At 43.1% G+C, this 25,333-nt stretch overlaps 1 protein-coding gene across 1 annotated transcript in view; it reads left to right on the top strand.

Moving 5' to 3' along the window:
• Positions 1-25,333, top strand: part of LOC117529092 (protein unc-13 homolog B-like) — a 174,724-nt gene that overhangs the window by 103,798 nt on the left and 45,593 nt on the right. Inside the window, 8 exon segments of the mRNA XM_034191794.1 lie at positions 1,708-1,845; positions 1,954-2,084; positions 2,329-2,414; positions 3,678-3,804; positions 8,714-8,810; positions 8,928-9,071; positions 13,693-13,770; positions 13,857-13,934. Coding sequence (XP_034047685.1) covers positions 1,708-1,845; positions 1,954-2,084; positions 2,329-2,414; positions 3,678-3,804; positions 8,714-8,810; positions 8,928-9,071; positions 13,693-13,770; positions 13,857-13,934 — 879 coding nt within the window.

Here is a 25,333-nt window from a genome sequence, read left to right as displayed (position 1 = left end):
GCTCCAGTTTGAACCAAACTGTGTGGAATGATTGAGGGTCAATCGTACAACGTGTTTTGATTTTGAGGATTAAAAAAAAGTGGGGGGAGGAGGTTGTTAAAAGTCAAGGTCAAAGACATAGAGCAAAATTTTGGCTTACTACTTTTAAAGTCTATAAAGGCTATTCTAATATACACTAATATGCCACCATATGTCATCGTTTTGGTTGGTCACATGACCTTTGACCTTTCTTAATCTTGAAAGGTCAAACACAAAGTCATAGCCCCTTAACTCAAACTGTTCAGTGCTAATCTTGATTAAACACAGTGGCAGGGTCGTGTTTTAGTCGAGGATGAAGCTGTTTCAATTTTGGTCAAATGTCTCATAGAGCCAAATGTTACAGCTTCACTGAATCACAGAATAAATTTGCTTGAATTGGGGTCAAATACAACCACAATTCCAATGAAGTTGGAACATTGTGTGAAATATAAATAAAAACAGAATGCAATGATTTGCAAATCCTCTTCAACCTATATTCAGTTGAATACACCACAAAGACAAGATATTTAATGTTCAAACTCATAAACGTTTTTGTTTTTGTGCAAATATTTGCTCATTTTGAAATGGATGCCTGCCACACATTTCAAAAAAGCTGGGACAGGGCAACAAAAGACTGGGAAAGTTGATGAATGCTCAAAGAACACCTGTTTGGAACATTCCACAGGTGAACAGGTTAATTGGAAACAGGTGAATGTCATGATTGGGTCTAAAAGGAGCATCCCCAAAAGGCTCAGCCATTCACAAGCAAAGATGGGGTGAGGATCACCACTTTGTGAACAACTGCGTGAAAAAATAGTCCAACAGGTTAAGAACAATGTTTCTCAATGTTCAATTGCAAGGAATGTAGGGATTCCATCATCTACAGACCATAATATAATCAGAAGATTTAGAGAATCTGGAGACCTTTCTACACGTAAGTGGCAAGGCTGAAAACCAACATTGAATGCCCGTGACCTTCGATCCCTCAGGCTGCACTGCATTAAAAACCAACATTGTGTAAAGGATCTTACCGTGTGGGCTCAGGAACACTTCAGAAAACCATTGTCAGTTAACACAGTTCATCGCTACATCTACAAGTGCAAGTTAAAACTCTACCATGCACAGCGAAAGCCATACATCAACAACATCAAGAAACACCGCCGCCTTCTCTGGGCCCGAGCTCATTTGAAATGGACAGACGCAAAGTGGAAAAGTGTGCTGTGGTCTGATGAGACCACATTTCAAATTGTTTTTGGAAATCATGGATGTTGTGTCCTCTGGACAAGAGGAAAAAGAACAACCAGATTGTTACCAGCGCAATGTTCAAAAGCCAGCATCTGTGATGGTATGGGGGTGTGTTAGTGCCCATCTTACAAATCATTGTATTCTGTTTTTAATTACATTTTACACAACGTCCCAACTTCATTGGAATTGGGGTTGTATGTGAAGCGTGGGTGTAACTCTTGAGTGCCCGTTCATGTCTGTCATGTTTCTTCTAAAGTTCTTCTAAATCCTATTTTTGTCACAGCTTAATCACATCATGAAAAAGAAACAATATTTAACACTTTGTGATTGTCAGAATGTCCAAGTCACATTTGTGTCCCAATTCCCAAGATGAGGAATGCTGATCTGGATCATAGTTAATTATTCAAACCAAAGCAGGGTTGATTGTCTCTATCTGTTCTTCAGGTCCAGGAGTTGCCGTCTCCCCCCCGAGCAAGTCAGGTGGTGCGGGATTGTGTCAAGGCCTGTCTCAACTCGACGTACGACTACATCTTCAATAACTGCTATGAACTGTACAACAGGCAGTACCCGCCCGTGGACGCCGTAAGTCACGCACTGAACGTGGAACTGCAAAGCACTGGAATAGTTTCTATTCATTCCTAAATTCTCTGACCTCTAACGAGTCCTCCTCTGTGATTGAATATGTTCCAGAACAAGGAAGAAGTCCCTCTGGAGGAGCAAGGTCCCAGCATCAAAAATTTGGAATTTTGGCCGAAACTCATCATGCTCATTGTCTCCATTATTGAAGAGGACAGTGACTCCTACACGCCTGTGCTCAACCAGTAAGTGAAGATCTACACACCATGTCTGCACTTTTGTGAATAGAATCTTTGTTTTCACTCAGAAAGTATGAAAATGCTTCCAAACCCTGATTATAGATTTGTAAATCATAATGATCTTCATTTTGATTCACCACAATTAGAAGCTGTATTGATTTGTTTTATTAGATAGGTTGTTTGACCCCGATAGCTGCTCACTTTTAGACATCTGTTGTGTAACTTTCTCAAACTGTCACTTTCCTCTCAGGTTTCCTCAAGAACTAAATGTGGGGAGAGTGTCTGCTGAGGTCATGTGGACGTTGTTTGCACAAGACATGAAGTATGCTATGGAAGGTGAGCAGGATATTTAGCTTTGCTGTATCCATAAAATACTGAATTACTGGTTGAATTTCGTAGAAATACAAAAACAACAACAAAAAACAAAACTCTTTGCCAATTGAAGATCCGTTTACATAAATTAACTAATAGAAACAAAACAACAAGAGCTGTCTCCGTAAAATGAACAACTGTTGTCAACTGAAAGGGTTGTTAAATGTTATGGTTTTGTACAACCAGGAGGGGGCAGCAAATAACATGAATAGTTACGTCCACTAAGGATGTAATAAAATCATCTGAGTTTATTTATTTATTTGTCTGTCTGTCCGTTAGCAGGATTACATCAAAACTACTGCACGGATTTTGGAGGTGATCCAGATCCAGATTCTGGATCAAGATTTCACTTTATATAGGCTTTGAAGGATTACATCAAAACTACTGCACAAATTCTAACCAAATTTGCACCACAGATAGATATTAGGCCATGGAAGTCTCCACTGAATTTTGGAGGTGATCCGGATTCGGATTAGCAGTTGTCAGAAATCTCTGATTGCTCTTATGTTTACTGCCATGATTTGGTAATCCACAGATATATTGTAATGGAGAAGGTGATGGGATTGTTTTAGATATGAAAACATATCAAATGAGATTTTGGCTGAGAAAAATGTCTGTTGAATAAATGGCATTGTACCATTTATCCAACTTTTGTTCTGTGCTTACATCACTTGAGGATAAAATCTGAAGGCTCAAAGGTGATGAACAAATGAATCTGCAGGACTGGTTTGAAAGCTGCTTATGTGTGCAAGGAGCTTGTCTGTTTTGTTGTTTAATTTTGTGTGTGTGTTTTTATCTCAGCTGATGTCCTCATAATGAATCCCCTTCACAGAAAATCTCTGAAAATCACCTTTTTTTCAGAGATGATGGATCAAATCCTGAGGGTTTTTTTGTTTTTTGTTTGTGTTGTTGTTGTTTTTTTTTTTGCTGAGGCAGTGAAACTAATTCTTAGTGACTTACTCAAATGAAACTGTCATCGGGTGAATGTGAGACATCAGATTAAAAAAGCAATGCAGAAATACAGCCCATTTACTTTCCAACTGTGTCTTTATTTTTGACGTGAAAAAAGAAATCTGTCCCAGATGACCCTTTTGCTTGTTTTAATCAAAGAATTTCCTTTACTTGTCATTTCTGTCCCTTGTTTTGAAACATTTGTAAAACTCATCACAACACATCACAAAGGCTTAATTTTATTGTTATTTATTTATTAATTTTTGGGGTCTGCAGAGCATGAGAAGCACCGACAGTGTAAAATCACCGACTACATGAACCTGCACTTCAAGGTCAAGTGGCTGTTTAACGAATATGTGAAGGAGCTGTCACAGTTTGATGGTGTTGTTCCAGATTACCCCTCGTAAGTCTCCGACACCCACTTATATCAAGTTTAAAAAAAACACAAACAAAAATGTGTATTTATTTATTTTTGTCTTCAAAAATGTTCAGATTGTGAAAGCAAAGAAACCGGGTAGTAAGTGGTTATAAAAATATTCCTTCATGTTTAATTTGAAAATAAAAAGGAGTTCATTAAAGCTTTCAGAAATCTGTAGAATAATCAACAGTGGCTGACATTAAAGGAATTCTTCATCAACAATTAAACAATCTAAACTAGATTAACATCTGAATAATGAGATCTCTAAGATTTTAAAAATTTGTAACATTAAACAAGAAATTAATCTGCAAATGTTTTTTCACTAAGAAAGCCTGGATTTCATCTGGGATCTGCCTATTCACTAATATACACTTGTATGCAAAAGTTTGGGTATCCCTGATCATTTTCAGGATTTTCCTTTATAAATCATTGGTTGTCTGGATCAGAAATTTTAGTTAAATATATTATATAGCACAGTGATTTTCAACCTTTTTTGAGCCGTGGCACCCTTTTTATATTTACAAAATCCTGCGGCACACCACCAACCAAAATAATATTATAATTATATTACCTCTGGTTTTGCGCAAAACCCAATTATCGCAATAGAAAATCGATACAGATTTTTATATTCTACTATTGTAGTATAATTACACAACTCTGGAAGATTGTTTGGCTTCTGTGAGTGGAGAAACTGGGAATGGTGCAACATTTTTATTTTTATCTTCATTTTACATACAATCCCAACTTTTCTGATTTGTGGTTGTTTCTGTTGCATTTCTGAAATTGTTTCTCCTCATCAGTCACGTTTTGTGCTTAAACACTACATTAAGCTCAAGATTGAACAAATAAATACCTTTGGAAAGTAACAGCTGTTAAAGTTCAGAGTTCTCACCTGCTTTTTGTGATCTGTGCATCTGAACATCACCACAGCTTCTCCATGTCAGGGTTTTTTTTTTTGTGTGGCTCAGTTCATTCATATATTCTCATTTTTTAAATATGTTTTTAAAGCTATTTGACCGTTTATTTCATCTCATGATCTTATAAATTCAGCATATGACGCGCACATGGTGTGAACAGGACGGTAACGGCAGAATCACACCTTTAGAGAAAGTTCAGAGAGAAGTAAAAGCAGCTTCACGTTTTTTTTTTTTTTTTAAACATGTTCACTCGGGTTAAAATCCTCTCTCTGCTCCGCGCTCGCTGCGCACTGATGCTTCTCAGACTGTAACGTGTCGCGCCTGCATTCAGGAATCTCCCTCACACACCCCCTCCCTCCCAGTCTGCAGCCTGTTGACTCTGCGCGCGTGCACACACACAGACACACACACACACCGACAGCTCCGTATTTTAGACAGCTTTTGAAGAAGACGGTCACTGTTTTAATCGGCCGTCTTATCCAAATGGCAGGACGGATCGCTCTTCAGCCTCCATGTTATTGTCCCGCCTTAAGACGAGAGCGAGGCTGCAGCACAATGACATCAGATTCGGAGTCGTTTTATGCTTTGTGGATAAAATAAATAATTCACGGTAATCGCGAATATGAAAAATAATCGCGATTGACGAATATTGTAATAATTGTGACAGCCCTAATCTCAAGTGTTTTTTTTAGACGTGTCAACACTTTTATTCACAATAATCTGCCTCTCTAATATTCACGGAGCGCAGAGGCTGCCTTCAGCGAACCCAGTTGTGAGCGAGAAGGCCCAAGTCTGACCACGGTGACATCAACGGAGGTCAGGCCACCTTCCCTGCACACCTCCTTCCCCAGAGGAGTCATGCTCCGTGAGCAGCTGAGATTCACGCTGTAGTCAGCAACCCATAACCATGGAGATGCACAACGCTATGTGCGCAAGTATGTCTATTATACTGTAGTACAGCGCTTTGCTGCCATCTACTGGAATAAAAGAGCATTACATCATCTGCCACACTATTACAGCACATACACCCGATAATGGTGATATTTGATAATTGCCCACGGCACCCCTGACGATCGATCACGGCACCCTAGGGTGCAGCGGCACCCCGGTTGAGAATTACTGATATAGCAGATGAACACACTGACATTTGAGAAGTGAAATGAAGTTTCTAGTATTTCCAGAAAGTGTGCAATAATTATTTAAACAAAATTTGTCAGGTGCATAAATTTGGGCACCCCTGTCATTTTATTGATTTAAATACATTCAGCACTAATTATTGGAACACAGAATTGGTTTGGTAAGCTCATTAATCCTTGATCTCCTTACACAGTTGAATCCAATCGTGAGAAAGGGTATTTAAGGTGGCCATTTGCAAATGTTTCTCCTCTTTGCATCTCTTCTAATGAGTGGCAACTTGTGAGCCTCTAAACAACTGTCAAATGACCTGAAAACAAAGATTGTTCAGCATCATGGTTTAGGGGAAGGATACAAAAAGCTATCTCAGAGATTTCAGCTGTCATTTTCCACTGTGAGGAACATAGTGAGGAAATGGAAGACTGCAGGCGCAGAACTAGTTAAGGCCCGATGTGGCAGGCCAAGAAATATCTCAGATGAGCTGAAGCGAAGGATGGTGAGAACAGTCATAGTCAACCCACAGACTTGCTCCAAAGACCTACAACATGATCTTGCTGCAGATAGTGTCTCTGTGCATCGTTCAACTATACAGCACACTATGCACAAAGGGATGCTGTAATGCAGAGGTCTTTTCTACGTACACACCACAAACAGTCGCTTGATGTATGCTAAAGCACATTTGGACAAGCCAGCTTCATTTTGGAATAAGGTGCTGTGGACTGATGAAAGTAAAATTGCGTTATTTGGACATAACAAGGAGCGATATGCATGGCTAAAAAAAGAACACAACATTCCAAGAAAAACACTTGCTACCTACAGTAAAATTTGGAGGTGGTTCTGTCATGCTGTGGGGCTGTGTGGCCAGTGTAGGTACTGGGAATCTTGTTAAAGTTGAGGGTCACATGGATTCCAGTTAATATCAGCAGATTCTTGAGAACAATGTTCATGAATCAGTGACAAAGTTAACGCTGTGCCAGGGCTGGATCTTTCAACAAGACAATGACCTTAAACACTGCTCAAAATCTACTAAGGCATTCATGCAGAGGACCATTACAATGTTCTGGAATGGCCATCTCAGTCCCCAGACCTGAATATTATTGAAAATCTGTGGTTTGATTTAAGCGGGCTGTCCATGCTCAGAAACCAACAAGTCTGACTGAACTGGAGATGTTTTGTAAAGAAGAATGGTCCAAAATACCTTCAACCAGAATCCAGACTCTCATTGGAAGCTATAGGAAGCATTTGGAGGCTGTTATTTCTGCAAAGGGAGGATCGACTAAATATTGATGTATTTTTTCTGTTGGGGTGCCCAAATTTATACACCTACCTAATTTTGTTCAAAATTATTTCATGCTTTCTGTAAATCCTATAAACTTCATTTCACTTCTCAAATATTACTCTGTTTGTCTGCTATATGATATATTTAACTGAAATTGCTGATCCAAACAACCAATGATTTATAAAGGAAAATCATGAAAATCATCAGTGGTGCCCAAACCTTTACATACAACTGTGTGTGTGTATATATATATATATATATATATATATATATATATATATATAAAATCGGGGGTTGAAATACATTTTTTAACCTACTTGCACTGGTGCTAGTAACAAAAAAATTACTTGCACAACCAAAAGTCCTTTTAGTCACTTTCACACCGGGCCCACTTTGAATTGCTTCTTCCTGTGGCGTCATGACGATGCAGGAATTTCTGCGTCAGGTGTGTGCAGCAGGGGGCAGAGAGGAGGTGAGAGCGCAGCCTGCAGCTTCTCTGCACAGAGAAATCAAAGTGCTCAGTTTGGCTGTAGCCAGACTGCACTATTATTTCTCTTCTAGTTTATATTTGTTCTTGTGCTGAGCTGCAGGTCTGCGCTCTGAGTTCTGTTATAGTTTGTTTTTCTTCCTGTGACCACAAGATGCGCGCGAACGAACCGTCCGTGAGTAAATGTGGAGATGTCTGGAGTTATACTTCATGTGGACATGTCCTGTCTCTGGCAATCACTCTGTGAGCAGGACTTATGTCCTTTTTTAACATAGTGATGAGAGAGTTTGAGCGGAGAGCAAGGAACTAACAGCCTGCAGCCAGACTTTTTTTTTTTTTCACGTGCACGCGCAAATGAATCATCACAGCAACTCGCTCCGTGTGTGAGAGTCATAAAACGCAGGGAAGACGAAGACAACACACTGGAAATAGTTTTTTTTCCTTATTTATTCCTTTATTGGTTCATTCTACTGGTGCTTATAGTTGATAAAACTTGGATAAAGTAACTTGCACCAGTGCAAGTGCAGTATAAAATTACATGCACCACTCGAATAATATGTGCACAAACTGTGTATATATATATATATATATATATATATATATATATATATATATATATTAGAAAATGTTATGCAGGCTTGGGTCCATTGGGGTGGTGGAGGGGGATTTTGATCATGTCAAAGGTCACAGGCAATGCTGACCTTAATGCTGTTCCTTGTGAAAATCCTGTGAATATGGAAAGAACAAACTAAACCTGCACTTTTCAAGCTTTGTCTGTTTTAGTGTCTTTATGAAACAGTGTGTGCTAATGCTAAGCTTCTCAAAATATTTTCTAAATTGAAAAAAAGCTTCACTTCATGTAATGATTATAAGTCATAACATGGTAAGGGGAATGTGGAGTTCACATTTCAAAAGTAATGCCAAAATGCTAAAACAAACCTATGCATGTTTGCATGCTAGCATTAGCGTATTATTAGGTTGCTGAGATGTTTAGATTTTTTTTATGCTCACAATTTGCCATTTTACTTACTCTCCAGTTTATGAGCTAAAAAAGGGATATATTTGTTCCCATTGCAGCTGGTTCCTGCCATTCGTGCTGCAGTGGTTGGATCAGAATGAGGACGTATCCATGGAGTTTATGCACGGAGCCCTTGAGAGAGACAAAAAAGATGGAGTGAGCTGAATTTTTAATTTTGTTTTTTATAATTTGAAATTTTTTTCCCTGTGGGACATTAAAGCTTGAAGCAACTGCATAACTGCTAACTTTATGTTTTCTCTTCCGTCATCTCAGTTCCAGCAGACGTCTGAACATGCGCTCTTCTCCTGCTCTGTGGTAGACATCTTCACCCAGCTCAACCAGAGTTTTGAGATCATCAAGAAATTGGAATGTCCTGATCCTGAAGTCATGGCTCAGTACAGCCGCCGCTTCTCCAAAGTAAAGATCTGTAAAACCTGCTTCCCGACATAGTGTATATTAATAACCAGAGGCGGGACAAAGTCACTCTCAAGTCCTGGCACTGCAGATCTCAAAGACAAGTCCCAAGTTAGCTCCTGTGATTTATCAAATATTTACACAGTAGGACGTCACTTTCAAGTCTTGCTGCTGGAAGTCCTAAATCACCTTCCCCTGATGAAATGGAAGCTGATTTGGGATGTCCATCACCAAGACTTCAGAGTGACTTTGTCCCCACATGAGAACATTTGACTAAAAGAACAGGATGTGGCTGATTGAGACGTTTCAAGTTTTGCTCTATAATTTGCTGTTTGTGATTGTGAGAGGACTCTCGAAAATTTGTTACCTGTTTTTGAAATGTCTAATTATATATTGACAACCGTGGACATCCAGGAATAAAGACCTTGGCACCGTAGGACTTAATTGGCATCAGTCATTTCTCTTTGTGTCTCCCGTTTTTGCTCAGCGTTGTCACAGTGGATCTGGTATGGATCCACGTGTAGATTTGAACAAGGTTTCAAAACGGATGCTCCAGATGTATCTGAAGGTTGGGGGATGGTAGCTCTTTGAACTCTCCATCAACATTGCTGTCTCTGCTTTGTAGGGGCAAAGGATACTGGATGTCCAAATACAATCGAAGTAACAAAATAAACATGAATCATAGGTTTCCTCAAGGGGAAAAATTGTACACAAAGCATTTTTCTGCATGTCTGAGTTCTCTAAAGGGGCATCTGGGAATGTTTTATGAAGTTTATTCAAAAGTTTCTTAGGTGAACATTCAGATAATTACCACATTTTTCAGAGTATAAGTCACACCTGTTAAAAAATGCCCGCTTGAAAAGGAAAAAACCGTATATACGAGGGCTGTCCATAAAGTATAGGTCCTTTTTATTTTTTTCAAAAACTATATGGATTCATTCATATGTTTTTACGTCAGACATGCTTGAACCCTCGTGCGCATGCGTGAGTTTTTCCACGCCTGTCGGTGACGTCATTCGCCTGTGAGCACTCCTTGTGGGAGGAGTCGTCCAGCCCCTCATCGGAATTCCTTTGTCTGAGAAGTTGCTGAGAGACTGGCGCTTTGTTTGATCAAAATTTTTTCTAAACCTGTGAGACACATCGAAGTGGACATGGTTCGAAAAATTAAGCTGGTTTTCGGTGAAAATTTTAACAGCTGATGAGAGATTTTGAGGTGATACTGTCGCTTTAAGGACTTCCCACTGTGCGAGACGTCGCGCAGCGCTCTCAGGCACCGTCGTCAGCCTGTTTCAAGCTGAAAACCTCCACATTTCAGGCTCTGTTGTCCCAGGAAGTCGTCAGAGAACAGAGAACTTTCAGAAGAAGTCGGCATGAGGAGTTTATTCGGACATTCCATTGTTAATGGACATTTTGTAATGAAAGAACGTGCGGGCAGAGTCGCATGTCGGGCCAGACCCGACCGCGGGGGGTCGCGACAGGAAAAACACCTCCGTTGGAAACCTTAACGGGCAAGTTGGAACATGCCCAAGCTGTTAAACAATTTCTCAGTTACTCACTTGTTGAAAGCCATCAAAAGCCGCAGGCAATTTGCGCGCACGTCTTTCATTACAAAATGTCCTTAAACAGTGGAATGTCAGTATAAAGTCCTCATGCCGGCCTCTTCTGAATCTTCTCTGTTCTATCACAACGTCCTGGTTGAATTAAGCCTTAAATTAGGATGTTTTCAGGTCGAAACAGGCCGACGACGGCGCCTGGAAGCGCTGCGCGACGTCCCGCTCCGTGGGAAGTCCTTACACCAACAGAAACACCCCATAATCTCTCATCAGCCGTTAAACTTTTCACCAAAAACCAGCTTAATTTCTCGAATAGTGTCCACTCGGATATTCCACACAGGTCAAGAAAAAATTTTGATAAAGCAACGCGCGCCGTCTCGAGCAGCGTGTGAAACAAAGGAATTTAGCCGAGAGGGCGGGACCACATCTCACTCAAGGCCTGCCCACAGGGAAATGACGTCACCGACACGCGTCAATCATGCGTCAAGCATGATTGGTGTAATCGCATGTCATTCAAATCCATATAGTTTTTTAAAAAAATAAAAAGGTAGGATACTTTTCTGATAGACCTCGTATGTATATATATGTATATATGAGGTCTGTTAGAAAAGTATCGGACCTTTTAATTTTTTTCAAAAACCATATGGATTTGAATCACGTGTGATTGCATCAGCCAAGCTTGAACCTTCATGCGCATGCATGAGTTTTTTCACGCCTGTCTGTTGCGTCATTCGCCTGTGAGCACGCTTTGTGTGAGCAGTGGTCCACCCCTCTCGTCGGATTTTTATTGTGAATAAATGTCTGAACGATTTGGAGCTTTGCTGCATCAATTTTTTCCAGAAACTGTGAGAGACCTCCAGGTGGACACCATTCGGAAGTCTTTTGTTTCCCCTGTCCCAGCTTTTTTGAAATGTGTTGCAGACATCCATTTTAAAATGAGCAAATATTTGCACAAAAACAAAAAAATGTCTATCACTTTAACATTAAATATCTTGTCTTTGTGGTGTATTCAACTCAATATAGGTTGAAGAGTGTTTGCAAATCATTGTATTCTGATTTTAATTTACATCTCACACAACATCCCAACTTCATTGGAATTGGGGTTGTATTTAAACCCAACACACACACATATATACATATACATATATAATATCTGTGTGTGTGTGTGTGTGTGTATTGGGTTTTAAATACAAACCCAAATTCCAATGAAGTTGGGATGTTGTGTGAGATGTAAATTAAAAACAGAATACAATGATTTGCATATCCTCTTCAACCTATATTCAATTGAATACACCACAAAGACAAGATATTTAATGTTAAAGTGGATAGACATTTTTTGTTTTTGTGCACATATTTGCTCATTTTAAAATGGATGTCTGCAACGCATTTCAAAAAGCTGGGACAGGGGAAACAAAAGACTGGGAACGTTGATGAATGCTCAAAGAACACCTGTTTGGAAACTTCCACAGGTAAACAGGTCAGTTGGAAACGGGTGAGTGTTATGATTGGGTATAAAAGGAGCATCCCCAAAAGGCTCAGCCGTTCACAAGCAAAGATGGGGCGAGGATCACCACTTTGTGAACAACTGCGTGAAAAAATAGTCCAACAGTTTTAAGAACAATGTTTCTCAATGTTCAGTTGCAAGGAATTTAGGGATTCCGTCATCTACAGTCCATAATATAATCAGAAGATTCAGAGAATCTGGAGAACTTTCTACACATAAGCGACAAGGCCGAAAACCAACATTGAATGCCCGTGACCTTCGATTCCTCAGGCGGCACGGCATTAAAAACCGACATCATTGTGTAAGGATCTTACCACGTGGGCTCAGGAACACTTCAGAAAACCACCGTCAGTTAACACAGTTCGTCGCTACGTCTACAAGTGCAAGTTAAAACTCTACCATGCAAAGCGAAAGCCAATACATCAACAACATCCAGAAACACCGCAGCCTTCTCTGGGCCCCGACGCAAAGTGGAAAAGTGTGCCGTGGTCTTATGAATCCACATTTCAAATCGTTTTTGGAAATCGTGGACGTCGTGGATGTCGTGTCCTCTGGACAAAAGAGGGAAAAAGACCATCTAGATTGTTACCAGCGCAAAGTTCAAAGCCAGCATCTGTGATGGTATGGGGGTGTGTTAGTGCCCATGGCCTGGGCAACTTACACATCTGTGATGGCACCATCAATGCTGAAAGGTACATCCAGGTTTTGGAGCAACACATGCTACCATCCAAGCAATGTCTTTTTCAGGGACGTCCCTGCTTATTTCAGTGAGACAATGCCAAGCCACATTCTGCACGTGTTACAACAGCGTGGCTTTGTAGTAAGAGTGTGGGTACTAGACTGGCCTGCCTGCAGTCCAGACCTGTTGCCCATTGAAAATGTGTGGTGCATTATGAAGTGCAAAATATGACAACGGAGACCCCGAACTGTTGAACAACTGAGGTCGTACATCAAGCAAGAATGGGAAAGAATTCCACCTACAAAGCTTCAACAATTAGTGTCAGTTCCCAAACGCTTATTGAGTGTTGTTAGAAGGAAAGGTGATGTAACACAGTGGTAAACATACCACTGTCCCGCTTTTTGAAACGTGTTAGAGGCATCCATTTTTAAATGAGCAAATATTTGAACAAAAACAATAATGTTTATCAGTTTGAACATTAAATATCTTGTCTTTGTGGTGTATTCAAATTAATATAGGTTGAAGAGGATTTGCAAATCATTGTATTCTGTTTTTATTTACATTTTACACAATGTCCCAACTTCAATGGGGTAAATCCAGTAACTCTGTCTCCTTATCTTAAATGTGTTGTAAATCTGTATTTTATAATCTCTGGTTTTCAGATTATCGTATTCTGTTTTTATTTACATTTTACACAATGTCCCAAATTCATTGGAATTGGGGTTATATTATAAAACAAACTGGATGTACTCAGGCTTTGGCATCTTTAATTTAAAAATGACCTAACCAATGAAATAATAATTTAAATGGATGATTACTTTTATCTATGTACAGAATAACTCCCAAATGTGTAGTCAGTTTTTGTTTTAATCTTTTTTGTCTTCACAGACTATTGCCAAAGTTCTCCTGCAGTACAGTGCCATTCTGACCAAAAGTTTTCCTTCGTATATTGACAAGGAGAAGATAGTAAGTCACGGCTGCCTTAAAACATGTCAGACTGTAGTTTTTTTTTTTTTGTTTCCCTAACATTCCATCATCTCTGTTGCGTTCAGCCGTGTGTCCTGATGAATAACGTACAGCAGCTAAGAATCCAGCTGGAGAAGATGTTCGAGTCGATGGGTGCCCAACAGGTATGTCTAAAATTAAGTTCCTTGGAGGGAAAGACTTGGTCATGTGAGCTTGTTGATCAGCTCCAACACAGTAAATGGGTGGAGTTCATGGTGAAGTCACCTACTGAGGGGTTTGGTTGGAACAAACACCCACAGAGTGTCGCCCTTTGTGTCACATAGTTGAGTCAGTTGTGTAATATGACCCAAGTTGGACATTTTGAAACTTTTATGGGGTACCTAATGGGTGAGCAGTCACAGGCTGGTTGAGAGGAAAAAAAAATTAAGTGAAGCAGCTGAATCAGGATCATAAGATTGAGGACAGAAATGGTGTTTCACCTCCATGTTCGATAAAGGGGTTAGTCAACAACAACCCCTTGAAAATTTCCAGATTAACTCACTCAATTCCAGTGTAGCTGCAGTCTGCACAAGTGAACAGATTTATATGAAGGTTATGATAGAAGCCAAATATCTGCACAGGTAACCACATGGATATGTCAGGGTTTTAAATTTTCTAAACTGTGGTCCACAAAGTTGTAGCAGCCTTGTTTATAAGTCATTCTTATACCTGCTTAATTCTGAGAAGTATGAAACTGCGTTCATAATGTTAGCTAGCCGTACATCATCCTGTAAAAAACAGGGATTGTGTTTGTTGAAGCCCTCCTGTGGGTTCACCACCTGCAGAGGGGGCCATGGGGGTCGGGTGCAGAGAGGATTGGGTGGTGGGCGAGGGCGCGGTGGCCCGGTGGCCCGGTCCATGCTCACAGCCCCTGGCTGTTGGGAACGTGGAATGTCACCTCGCTATGGGGGAAGGAGCCTGAGCTTGTGCGATGAGGTTGAGAGATACCGACTAGAGATAGTCGGGCTCACCTCCACGCACAGCTTGGGCTCTGGTACCAACTCCTGGAGAGGAGCTGGATGCTTCATTTTTCTGGCGTCGCCCACAGGGGAGAGGCAGAGAGCTGGGGTCGCATTGCTTATTGCTCCCCAGCTCAGTCACAAGTGTTGAGTTCACTCCGGTGAAAGAGAGGGTCGTGTCCCTACGCCTTCGGGTCGGGGACAGGTCTCTCACCGTTGTCCTCGGCCTACAGGCCGAGCAGCAGTGCAGAGTACCCGACCTTCGTGGAGTCCCTGGGAGGGGTACTAGATAGCACTCCGACTGGGACTTCAATGCCCACGTGGGCGGCGACAGTGAGACCTGGAGGGGGGTGATCAGGAAGCACGGCCTCCCCGATCTGAACCCGAGTGGTGTTCAGTTGTTGGACTTCTGTGCTAGTCACAGTTTGTCCATCACGAACACCATGTTCGAGCACAAGGGTGTCCATAAGTGCACGTGGCACCAGGACACCCTGAGCCGGAGGTCGATGAATCGACTTTGTAGTCGTATCATCTGACCTTCGGCCACGTGTCTCGGACACTCGAGTGAAGAGAGGGGCAGAGCTGTCGACTGATCACTACCTGGTGGTGAGTTGGATCCGCTGGGAGGGTAGGAAACCGGTCATAGACCTGGCAGACCCAAACGTATCGTGAGGGTCTGCTGGGAACGACTGGCGAACCCTCTGTCAGCGAGGTCTTCAACTCCCACCCTCCGAGGAGAGCTTCTCCCAGATCCCGGGGGAGGTTGGAGACATGGAGTCCGAGTGGACCATGTTCTCCACCTCCATTGTTGATGCGGCTACTCGTAGCTGTGGTCGCAAGGTCTCTGGTGCCTGTTGCAGCGGCAATCCCCAAACCCGGTGGTGGACACCGGAAGTAAGGATGCTGTCAAGCTGAAGGAGTCCTACTTATCTTTCTTGGTAGGTGGGGACCCCAGAGGCAGCTGACAGGTACCGGCAGGCCAAGCGTGCCACAGCCCTGCGGTCACAGAGGCAAAACTCAGGTCTGGGAGGAGTTTGGGGAGGCTATGGAGGAGGACTATCGGTTGGCCTCGAAGAGATTCTGGCAAACCGTCCGACGCGTCAGGAGGCGGAAGCAGCTCTCAACCAGCACTGTTTACGGTGCGGGTGGGGAGCTGTTGACCCTGACTGGGGATGTTGTCGGGCAGTGGAAGGAGTACTTCGAGGATCTCCTCAATCCCATCGTCACGTCTTCCGAAGAGGAAGCAGAGACTGGGGACTCAGAGGCAGACTCATCCATTACCCAGGCCGAAGTCACCGAGGTGGTTAGAAAGCTCCTCGGTGGCAAGGCTCCCTGGGGTGGATAAAATCCGTCCTGAGTACCTTAAGTCTCTGGATGTTGTGGGGCTGTCTTGGCTGACACGCCTCTGCAACATCGCGTGGCGATCGGGGACAGTGCCTCTGCAACATCGCGTGGCGATCGGGGACAGTGCCTCTGGATTGACAGACCGGGGTGGTGGTCCCTCTGTTTAAGAAGGGGGACTGGAGGGTGTGTTCCAACTATAGAAGGATCACACTCCTCAGCCTCCCCGGTAAGGTCTATTCCAGAGTACAGGAGAGGAGAATTCGACCGATGGTCGAACCTCGGATTCAGGAGGAGCAGTGTGGTTTTCGTCCTGGTCGCGGCACACTGGACCAGCTCTACATGCTCCATCGGGTGCTCGAGGGTTCATGGGAGTTTGCCCAACCAGTCCACATGTGTTTTGTGGATCTGGAGAAGGCGTTCGACCGTGTCCCTCGGGGCACCCTGTGGGGAGTGCTCCGGGAGTACGGGGTCCGGGGTCCTTTGTTAAGGGCTATCCGGTCCCTGTACGACCGCAGCAGGAGCTTGGTTCGCATTGCCGGTAGTAAGTCAAACCTTTTCCAGTGCACGTTGGCCTCCGCCAGGGCTGCCCTTTGTCACCGGTTCTGTTCATTATTTTATGGACAGAATTTCTAGGCGCAGCCAGGGTGTAGAGGGGGTCTCGTTTGGGAACCACAGAATCTCGTCTCTGCTGTTTGTGGACGATGTGGTTCTGTTGGCTTTGCCAAATCAGGACCTTCAGCGTGCACTGGGTCGGTTTGCAGCCGAGTGTGAAGTGTCCGGGATGAAAATCAGCACCTCCAAATCCGAGGCCATGGTTCTCGACCGGAAAAAGGTGCTTTGCCCTCTTCAGGTCGGTGGAGTGTCCTTGCTTCAAGTGGAGGAGTTTAAGTATCTCAGGGTCTTGTTCACGAGTGAGGGACGGATGGAGCGTGAGATCGATAGACGGATCGGTGCAGCATCTGCAGTGAGATTTGGCTCATGACCGAAAGAACGCGATCGCGAGTACAAGCGGCCGAGATGAGTTTCCTCCGTAGGGTGGCTGGGCGCTCCCTTAGAGATAGGATGAGGAGCTCGGTCACTCGGGAGGAGCTCGGAGTCGAGCCGCTGCTCCTCCACGTCGAAAGGAGTCAGTTGAGGTGGCTCGGGCATCTTTTCCGGATGCCCCCTGGACGCCTCGCTGGAGAGGTGTTCCAGGCACGTCCCACTGGGAGGAGGCCCCGGGGAAGACCCAGGACACGCTGGAGGGACTACATCTCTCGGCTGGCTTGGGAACGCCTTGGGGTTCCCCCAGAGGAGCTGGGGGAGGTGTGTGTGGGTCGGGAGGTCTGGGCGGCTTTGCTTGAGCTGCTGCCCCCGCGACCCGACTCCAGATAAAGCGGAAGAAAAGGGATGGATGGATGGATGGATGGTGTTTGTTGAACTGAATTTATGTACTGCATACATATGCTGTTGTATAGCTGTAATTATTCAGAAGCCTATAAACTGTCAGTTGCACAGCTGTCTTGTGATCAGGGTTGAAGATACACTAAATCTATCATGATTCATGTTCGCTGCTGGAGCTTTGGGGTGAAACACTATCACATTATGTTTTTGGTTTCCAAAAGGGGACAGGGTCCAACCTTTATCTTGGCAATGCCATGTGGCAAGGAAGATGGTCTCTTCTGGAGATACCTGTATGTGGGTTTGTTTAAAGTCAACAGGCAATTGCCAACAGGCAATCCCCCACTTGATCCGTTACCCAGTTGTCATGACAAGGATGAGGGGTTGGATTTTGGCACCCCATGGTCCAATGGTGTCATGCTAGATGCCACTAATAGCTTGTATTCAAATTAAAAGACCATTAAAACGAATAACAAAAGAGGAGTAGCTATGGTAATCGGCCAGTCACTGTTTAAAAAAAAAGGCTACCATGAAAGACATCACTTTTTCTTTAGTTAGCAGTGTAGGCTTGTCTACTTAACACTCAGAAGGCCAAGGTCTGGTCAAATGACCAGTCTACCTCTAAAGTCCACGGATAGTCAAATGACTCCAAGATCCCCTGTGGAGAGCTACTTCTGTTATGTAAACAAGGACGTCTCAGAACACCTCAGAGGACGGGCTGACTTGGCTAGCCACATTCTTGTGTTTGCATATTTGCTGTCTGTGTGCCTGCTTAGCTGAAAGGGCTGCTGATTTGTGCTTAGGTGGATAAATAACTTTACCCTGGGGGAGAGATGAAATTTTGTTTTCTGAATTGTATTTAAATGTACCAAAAAACACACCAAAAGAAAACTTCCTGGGGGAGAAATGAAATTTTGTTTTCTGGATTTTATTGAAATGTACCAAAATGTACCAAAAAAACACACCAGAAAACCAAAATATATACAGTAGGTACAGGTTACAGTCACTCACAATGACTAACAGTCCCCACACTGTTATTATGTCATTATGTCCACATGATGACAGCAAGCAGACACACATGCGTCACAGTGGGCAGTTGTTAGTCCATGTCTATCCAAACACAGTACATGTTGTCCAGCTGGGACATCCAGAACGACAGATCTTTCAGCCGCTGTGGTGCACAAATAGTTGTAGCAATAGGTGTACTAGGCAGCTGTAATTTTACACGTTTTGCACACAACTCCTGCTTCATACGCAGCCCTTTCAGCTAAGCAGGCAAGTGACTCCCAGATCCTCTGTGGAGAGCTACTTCTGTTATGTAAACAAGGAAGTCTCAGAACACACAGACAGCAAATATGCAAACACAAGAATGTGCCTAGCCAAGTCAGCTAGCCAGGATCATTTGACTCTCCATGGGCTTTATGCAAACACAAGAATGTGGCTAGCCAAGTCAGCTAGCCAGGGTCATTTGACTCTCCGTGAGCTTTACAGGTAGAAGAGAAAAGCTTGGACCTCCGTGTGTTAAAGCTACAAGATCCAAAAGTCTATAATCTAATGGTTACAGTGGGGCCAAAAAGTATTTAGTCAGCCTCGGATTGTGCAAGTTCTCCTACTTAGAAAGATGAGAGGTGTCTGTAATTTTCAACATAGGTACACTTCAATTATGAGAGACAAAATGAGAAGAAAAAATCCAGAAAATCACATTGTAGGATTTTTAAAGAATTTATTTGTAAATTATGGTGGAAAATAAGTATTTGGTCACCCACAAACAAGCAAGATTTCTGGCTCTCACAGACCTGTAATTTCTTCTTTAAGAAGATTTTCTGTCCTCCACCTGTTACCTGTATTAATGGCACCTGTTGGAACTTGTTATCTGTATAAAAGACACCAATCAACAGCCTCAAACAGTCAGACTCCAAACTCAACCATAGCCAAGACCAAAGAGCTGTTGAAGGACACCAGGAAGAAAATTGTAGATGTGCACCAGGCTGGGAAGAGTGAATCTACAATAGTCAAGCAGCTTGGTGTGAATAAATCAACTGTAGGAGCAATTGTAAGAAAATGGAAGACATACAAGACCATTGATAATCTCCCTCAATGTGGGGCTCCACGCAAGATGTCATCCCATGGGGTCAAAATGATCATGAGAACGGTGAACAGAAATCCCAGAATTACACGGAGGGACCTGATGAATGACCTGCAGAGAGCTGGGACCAAAGTAACAAAGGCTACACACTACGCAGAGAGGGACTCAAATCCTGGAGTGTCAGGCGTGTCCCCCTGCTTAAGCCAGTTCATGTCCAGGCCCATCTGAAGTTTGCCAGAGAGCATATGGATGATCCAGAAGAGGACTGGGAGAATATCATGGGGTCAGATGAAACCAAAATAGGACATTTTGGTAAAAACTGAACTCGTCGTGTTTGGAGGAAGACGAATGCTGAGTTGCATCCCAAGAACACCATACCTACTGTGAAGCATGGGGGTGGAAACATCATGCTTTGGGGCTGTTTTTCTGCAAAGGGGACAGGACGACTAATCCATGTTAAGGGAAGAATGGACGTGGCCATGTATCATGAGATTTTAAGCTAAAACCTCCTTCCATCAGTGAGAACATTGAAGATGCAACGTGGCTGGGTCTTCCAGCATGACAGTGATCCCAAACACATCGCTCGGGCAACAAAGCAGTGGCTCCATAAAAGCATTTCAAGGTCCTGGAGTGACCAAGCCAGTCTCTAGACCTCAATCCCATATTGTTGAGGGAGTTGAAAGTCCATGTTGCCCATCGACAGCCCCAAAAACATCACTGCTCTAGAGGAGATCTGCGTGGAGGAATGGGCCAAAATACCAACTACAGTGTGTGCAAACCCGGTAAAGACTTAAAGGAAACATTTGACCTCTGTCATTGCCAACAAAGATTATGTTATAAAGTATTGAGTTGAACTTTTGTTATTGACCAAATACTTATTTTCCACCATAATTTACAAATAAATTCTTTAAAAATCCTGCAATGTGATTGCCTGGATTTTTTTTTCTCATTTTGTCTAAGTTGAAGTGTACCTATGATGAAAATTACAGACCTCTCATTGTTCTAAGTAGGAGAACTTGCACAGTCAGGGACTGACTAAATACTTTTTTGCCCCACTGTATGCTGAGAGTCTATTGAGCAAGATCCCAGGTTTGATTCCACGTGGTATTTTTATAAATGCCTTTTTAAATTTCTGAAAATGTGTCTGAGAGAACTTTAATTTTGGGAAGTGTTGAATCGTACACTCAAGTGGTTCTGCGATGGGCTGTGGATGCCAGCCCCGAAAGGGGCAACTCTTATCTCCAAATTATACCAGTAAATGTCCAGTTTTATGTTTCGTTAGCAGCTATTTAATATGTGTTCTTATCAGCCTCAAGAGTAAGATGGAAGCAGTTACTAAGACTAATTTCCCCTAGTCTTTGTTTACGAGGCAGTATTCCAATAATGGTTGTTTCTGTCTTGTGTATATATCAGGTTGCCACACTGGATGCAGCGGTATGTCTAATACTGACCATTTCATGTAGATTCCTAAGTGCTGGTTTAGGATTTAGTCTCTGCAGAACCACAGTAGAACTTAGATGTTCTGGTCAGGCTGTGCAGCAAGTGTCTTCATGGAACCCTCATGTGATTGATGTCAATAAAATTGACACGTCGTCATTTTAATCCTGCTGCTCTCTAATAGTAGTTCCCAACCTTTATTATTTATTTTTTTATTTTTATTTTGGGGGGGTAAAAAAGTAACATTGACGCATGAATTAATTTATGTATAGTTTTTTGCTCTCCGATTTAATTCCCTGCTGGCTTATTGGGACATTTCCATGTCGTGCTTTGTCATATTTCTTGTAGGTGTAGTGGCTTGTTTGTAGATTTTAGTTTTCAATGTGTTTGGCTGATAGTTTAGTCAGACATTCAAACTTAGTGTGTTCACTTTGCAATTAAAGAATGATGAGCTGGTTGACGAGGAGGAGGAGCCTGTGGAGAAGGTAGGTTTTCATTAGTGTTGAAATAAGTAGATTATTGTTTGCTAAATTGGTGCATGTGTTAAAAACAATTAACTGAAAAATTAATTGAACAAAAATTTCCCAACAATGAAACAATGTTGTGATTTAGTGACAGAGACCGTTTTAATTTTTATTTAGTTGCCATCCATCACTGCTGCTAAACAATTCAGGTCTCTTAATTATGACATTAATTATAACATTTATAAATGCCTTTTTTTTAACTGAATTTTGCATTTCAAGGAGGAAATGTACCTGAAGCCCTGAAATGCTAAGATGGGCTGACAGCCAAAAATCAACTTACACTTGTGTCCCTTTGCCCCTATGGACGACTTTCTTGGAATTCCATTTGCACACTAATGTCAAGAACCTGCACCCAACATGCTAACCTGTAGACCACAAACAATTTTTATTTATTTAGTTTTATGGTTTGGTGTTTTACTGGAGATGGAGCAGGTAGCTCAATGAGATAAGAAGTTGTGCTACTGATACAGAATAAGGCTGCAACATAACAAAATATGAAAAAAGTGAAGCGCTGTGAATACCTTCCGGATGCATTGTATGTAGACCTGGGTTCAATTCCCAGTCACACTGCCTATTGGTGTCCTTGGACAAAAGATTTTATCAGCTTTGTCCCAGTCCACACAGCTGTAAATGGGTACCAGGCTTAGACAGGTAAGTAATCTGCCATGGACTGGCTTTCTATCCAGGTTACGGAATCCGAGGACAAGCACTGGCACCAGCGGGTCTCAGGGCCTATGTAGGACTTACTTTTTCTTCTCTCAAGAACACTTTAAACATGGGAAGAAGTAGTCAAACCTGATTCCAGCCCAAACTGGGGTCAGTCTGGTCTTGCACCTGTCACATGAGATACGTGGATATATATTTCCTTCAGTGTAATATACTTGCACTGTGTCCTGTGAAAATGCAGCATCTATGAAAATAGAAGTGATGGATCAGGATTTGATACTGATAGATAATCGATATGAGATGACTTGGATGTGAATTGGCGGGGGTGGGGGTGTCTTTTTGAGACGTCACTGTTTCTGATACGTTTTTGAAATAAAGCTGGAAATCCTGTGTCGAAATAACACGTGTTTCACTGATCACCATGAATCATCTGTGAGTACGGGATTTTATTTCCAGCTGTTAGGCTTGATTCTTTTTTTTTTTCTTTGTATCGTGTCTTTCCGCTGCCACTCCCAGCTCTGTGAGAGTGAGGAGGAGGATGAATCAGTGGTTGAGGTCTGTTGTGAGCTGATTTGTTATCAGCCTGTAAAGGTCGTGAGTCATTCATTGTTTCACTGTCCTTTGTTCACTCCTCCCTACGACACCACAGTGGTCATCTGTGTCCTTGTGTGCTAGAACAGCACATACTTGTGTGTTCTATTGTGTCCCAATTGTTCTGGTCCCCTGTGGTGACTTTCAGCCTGACCTTTAACCTTTCCTCAGTGAACCTCACAGGAATTTCCCTAAAACCAGTGACTCTGTGTTCTTCAAACAACTTGTGTTTCTGTCAAACCATTTTTATGTTGCTATTTTCTTTGGTTTTCAAAAGTCTAAAAAATGTGTACACAATTGGACCTGGACTTTTTACACACATGTCCAACATTTTGCTTAACAAAATATGCAGTAACTGAACTTAGTATCTCATTTTGATGCAGAGAAACATGTGTTGCAGAATATTTCTTATTTGCTTTCTATATTTCTGAATTAAGTCAGAAATATAGACAAGACACTAGCACCAAACTGTAAATGGGTGCTGGCCTTGGCTGGGGAGGAAACCTGCATCAGACTGGCGTCCCATCAAGGGGGAATCATAGACTCGCATCCACCTGACGCGACGGAATCTGGAGATAAGCACAGTCACATATTATCCACATACCATAGGAAGTGTTAGTCTCATCTGTCCCAGAAAAGCAACATGAATTGTCCCCTCACTCGTGAACAACACCCCAACGTACTTGAACTCCTTCACTTGGGGCAAGACCTCATTCTCTGCCCAGAGTAGGTAGTCCATCAGTTTCCTGCTGAGCACCATGGCCTCAGATTTAGAGGTGCTGATCCTCATCCCAGCTGCTCCACACTCAACTGCGAACCAACCTAGTGAGTGCTGGAGATCACAGGTTGATGATGCTAACAGGACCACATCATCTGCAAAAAGCAGTGATGAGAACTGAAGACCCTCCTCACCCCGACTACGCCTTGATATCCTGTACATGAATATCACAAGCAGGATTCCTGACAAAGTGTAGCCCTGGCAGAGGCCAACCTCCACCAGAAACCAGTCTGACTTACTGTTGAGGATCTGAACACAGCTCTTGCTTTGTGAGTACAGAGGTTGAATGGCCCTGAGAAGGGACCCCCTCACTCCATACTCCCGCAGCATCTCCCGGGGTATCAGATCATACGCCTTCCCAGGGCATCCACAAAAGTCCACAAAATGCATGTAGACTGGATGGGCATACTCCCAGGCCACCTCCAGAATCCTTGGGAGAGTGAGGTTCAACTATCGGCCAAATCCTCCTTTCCAGCTCCCTGGAGTAGACTTTACCAGGGAGGCTGAGTAGTGTAACGCCCATGTAGTGGCACACACTCTCTGGTCCCCTTTTTTAATATGGAGACCACCACCCCAGTTTGCCACTCCTTTGGCACTGTCCCAGACCTCCGTGCAATGTTGAAGAGATGTTTCATCCAAAACAGTCCCTACACACCAAGAGCCTTCATCATTTCTGGACGGATGTCATCCATCAGCCCCTGAGGCTTTACCACTGTGGGGTTGTTTGACTGCCTCAGTGACTTCCACCAGGGAAATTCATGATGATCCTCCATCAGCTTCCAGCTCTGCCTCTATAACAGAGGGTGATCCAGTATGATGCAGAAATTCCTCGAAGTGTTCCTTCCAGTGACCGATTACCTCCTCAGTTGAAGTCAACAGAGTCTGAAAAGACTCCTTCTACAGTTGGATGGATTCCCTGGCCACCAGTGTCCACCACGGTGTTTGAACGTTACTGCCCCTTGAGGCACCTAAGACCTTCACTCCACAGCTCCCTGCTGCAGCTTCAGCAATAGAAGCTTTGAACATTGCCCATTCTTGTTCAATACCCCCAACCTCCACGGGGATGCCAGAAAAGCTCCGCCAGAGGTGTGAATTAAATATCTTTCAGACAATGGGCTCCTCCAGATGTTTCCAGCTCACCTGCACTATCCATTTGGGCTTACCAGGTCTATCCAAAGTCCTCCCCATCCACTGATCCAACTCACCACCAGATGGTGATCAGTTAACAGCTCTGTCCTTCTCTTCACCCAAGTGTCCAGAACATGTGGCCTCAGATCTGATATGACAAAATCGATCATTGGCCTTTGCCCTAGGGTGCTCTGGTACCATGTACACTTATGAGCATCCTCATGTTCGAACATGGTGTCTGTTATGGACAGTTCATAACTAGCACAAGTCCAACAACAAACAACTGCTCAGGTTTAGATCAGGGAGGCTGATCCTCCCAATCACACCTCTCCAGGTGTCTCTGTCCTTGCTTACATGTGTGTTGAACAATGTTCAGCAGAACAATGGATTCTGCCACAGGAGCCCCATACAGGACTCCAAGAGGGCTGAATACTCTGAACTGCTGTTTGGTGCATATGCGCAACAGCAGTCAGCAACCCGAAGGTGCAGGGAGGTGACCCTGTTGTCAACAGGAGTAAACTCCAATGCAGCAGCGCACAGGTAGGGGCATGTGTACCCCCACACACCCGCCCGGCGCCTCACATCCTGGGCAACTCCAGAGAAGAATAAGGTCCAACTTCTATCAAGGATG

The sequence above is a fragment of the Thalassophryne amazonica genome, chromosome 17 (genome assembly GCF_902500255.1).
Source record: "Thalassophryne amazonica chromosome 17, fThaAma1.1, whole genome shotgun sequence".
Classification (NCBI taxonomy): Eukaryota; Metazoa; Chordata; class Actinopteri; order Batrachoidiformes; family Batrachoididae; genus Thalassophryne; species Thalassophryne amazonica.
This window is presented reverse-complemented; position numbering and strand designations above follow the sequence as displayed.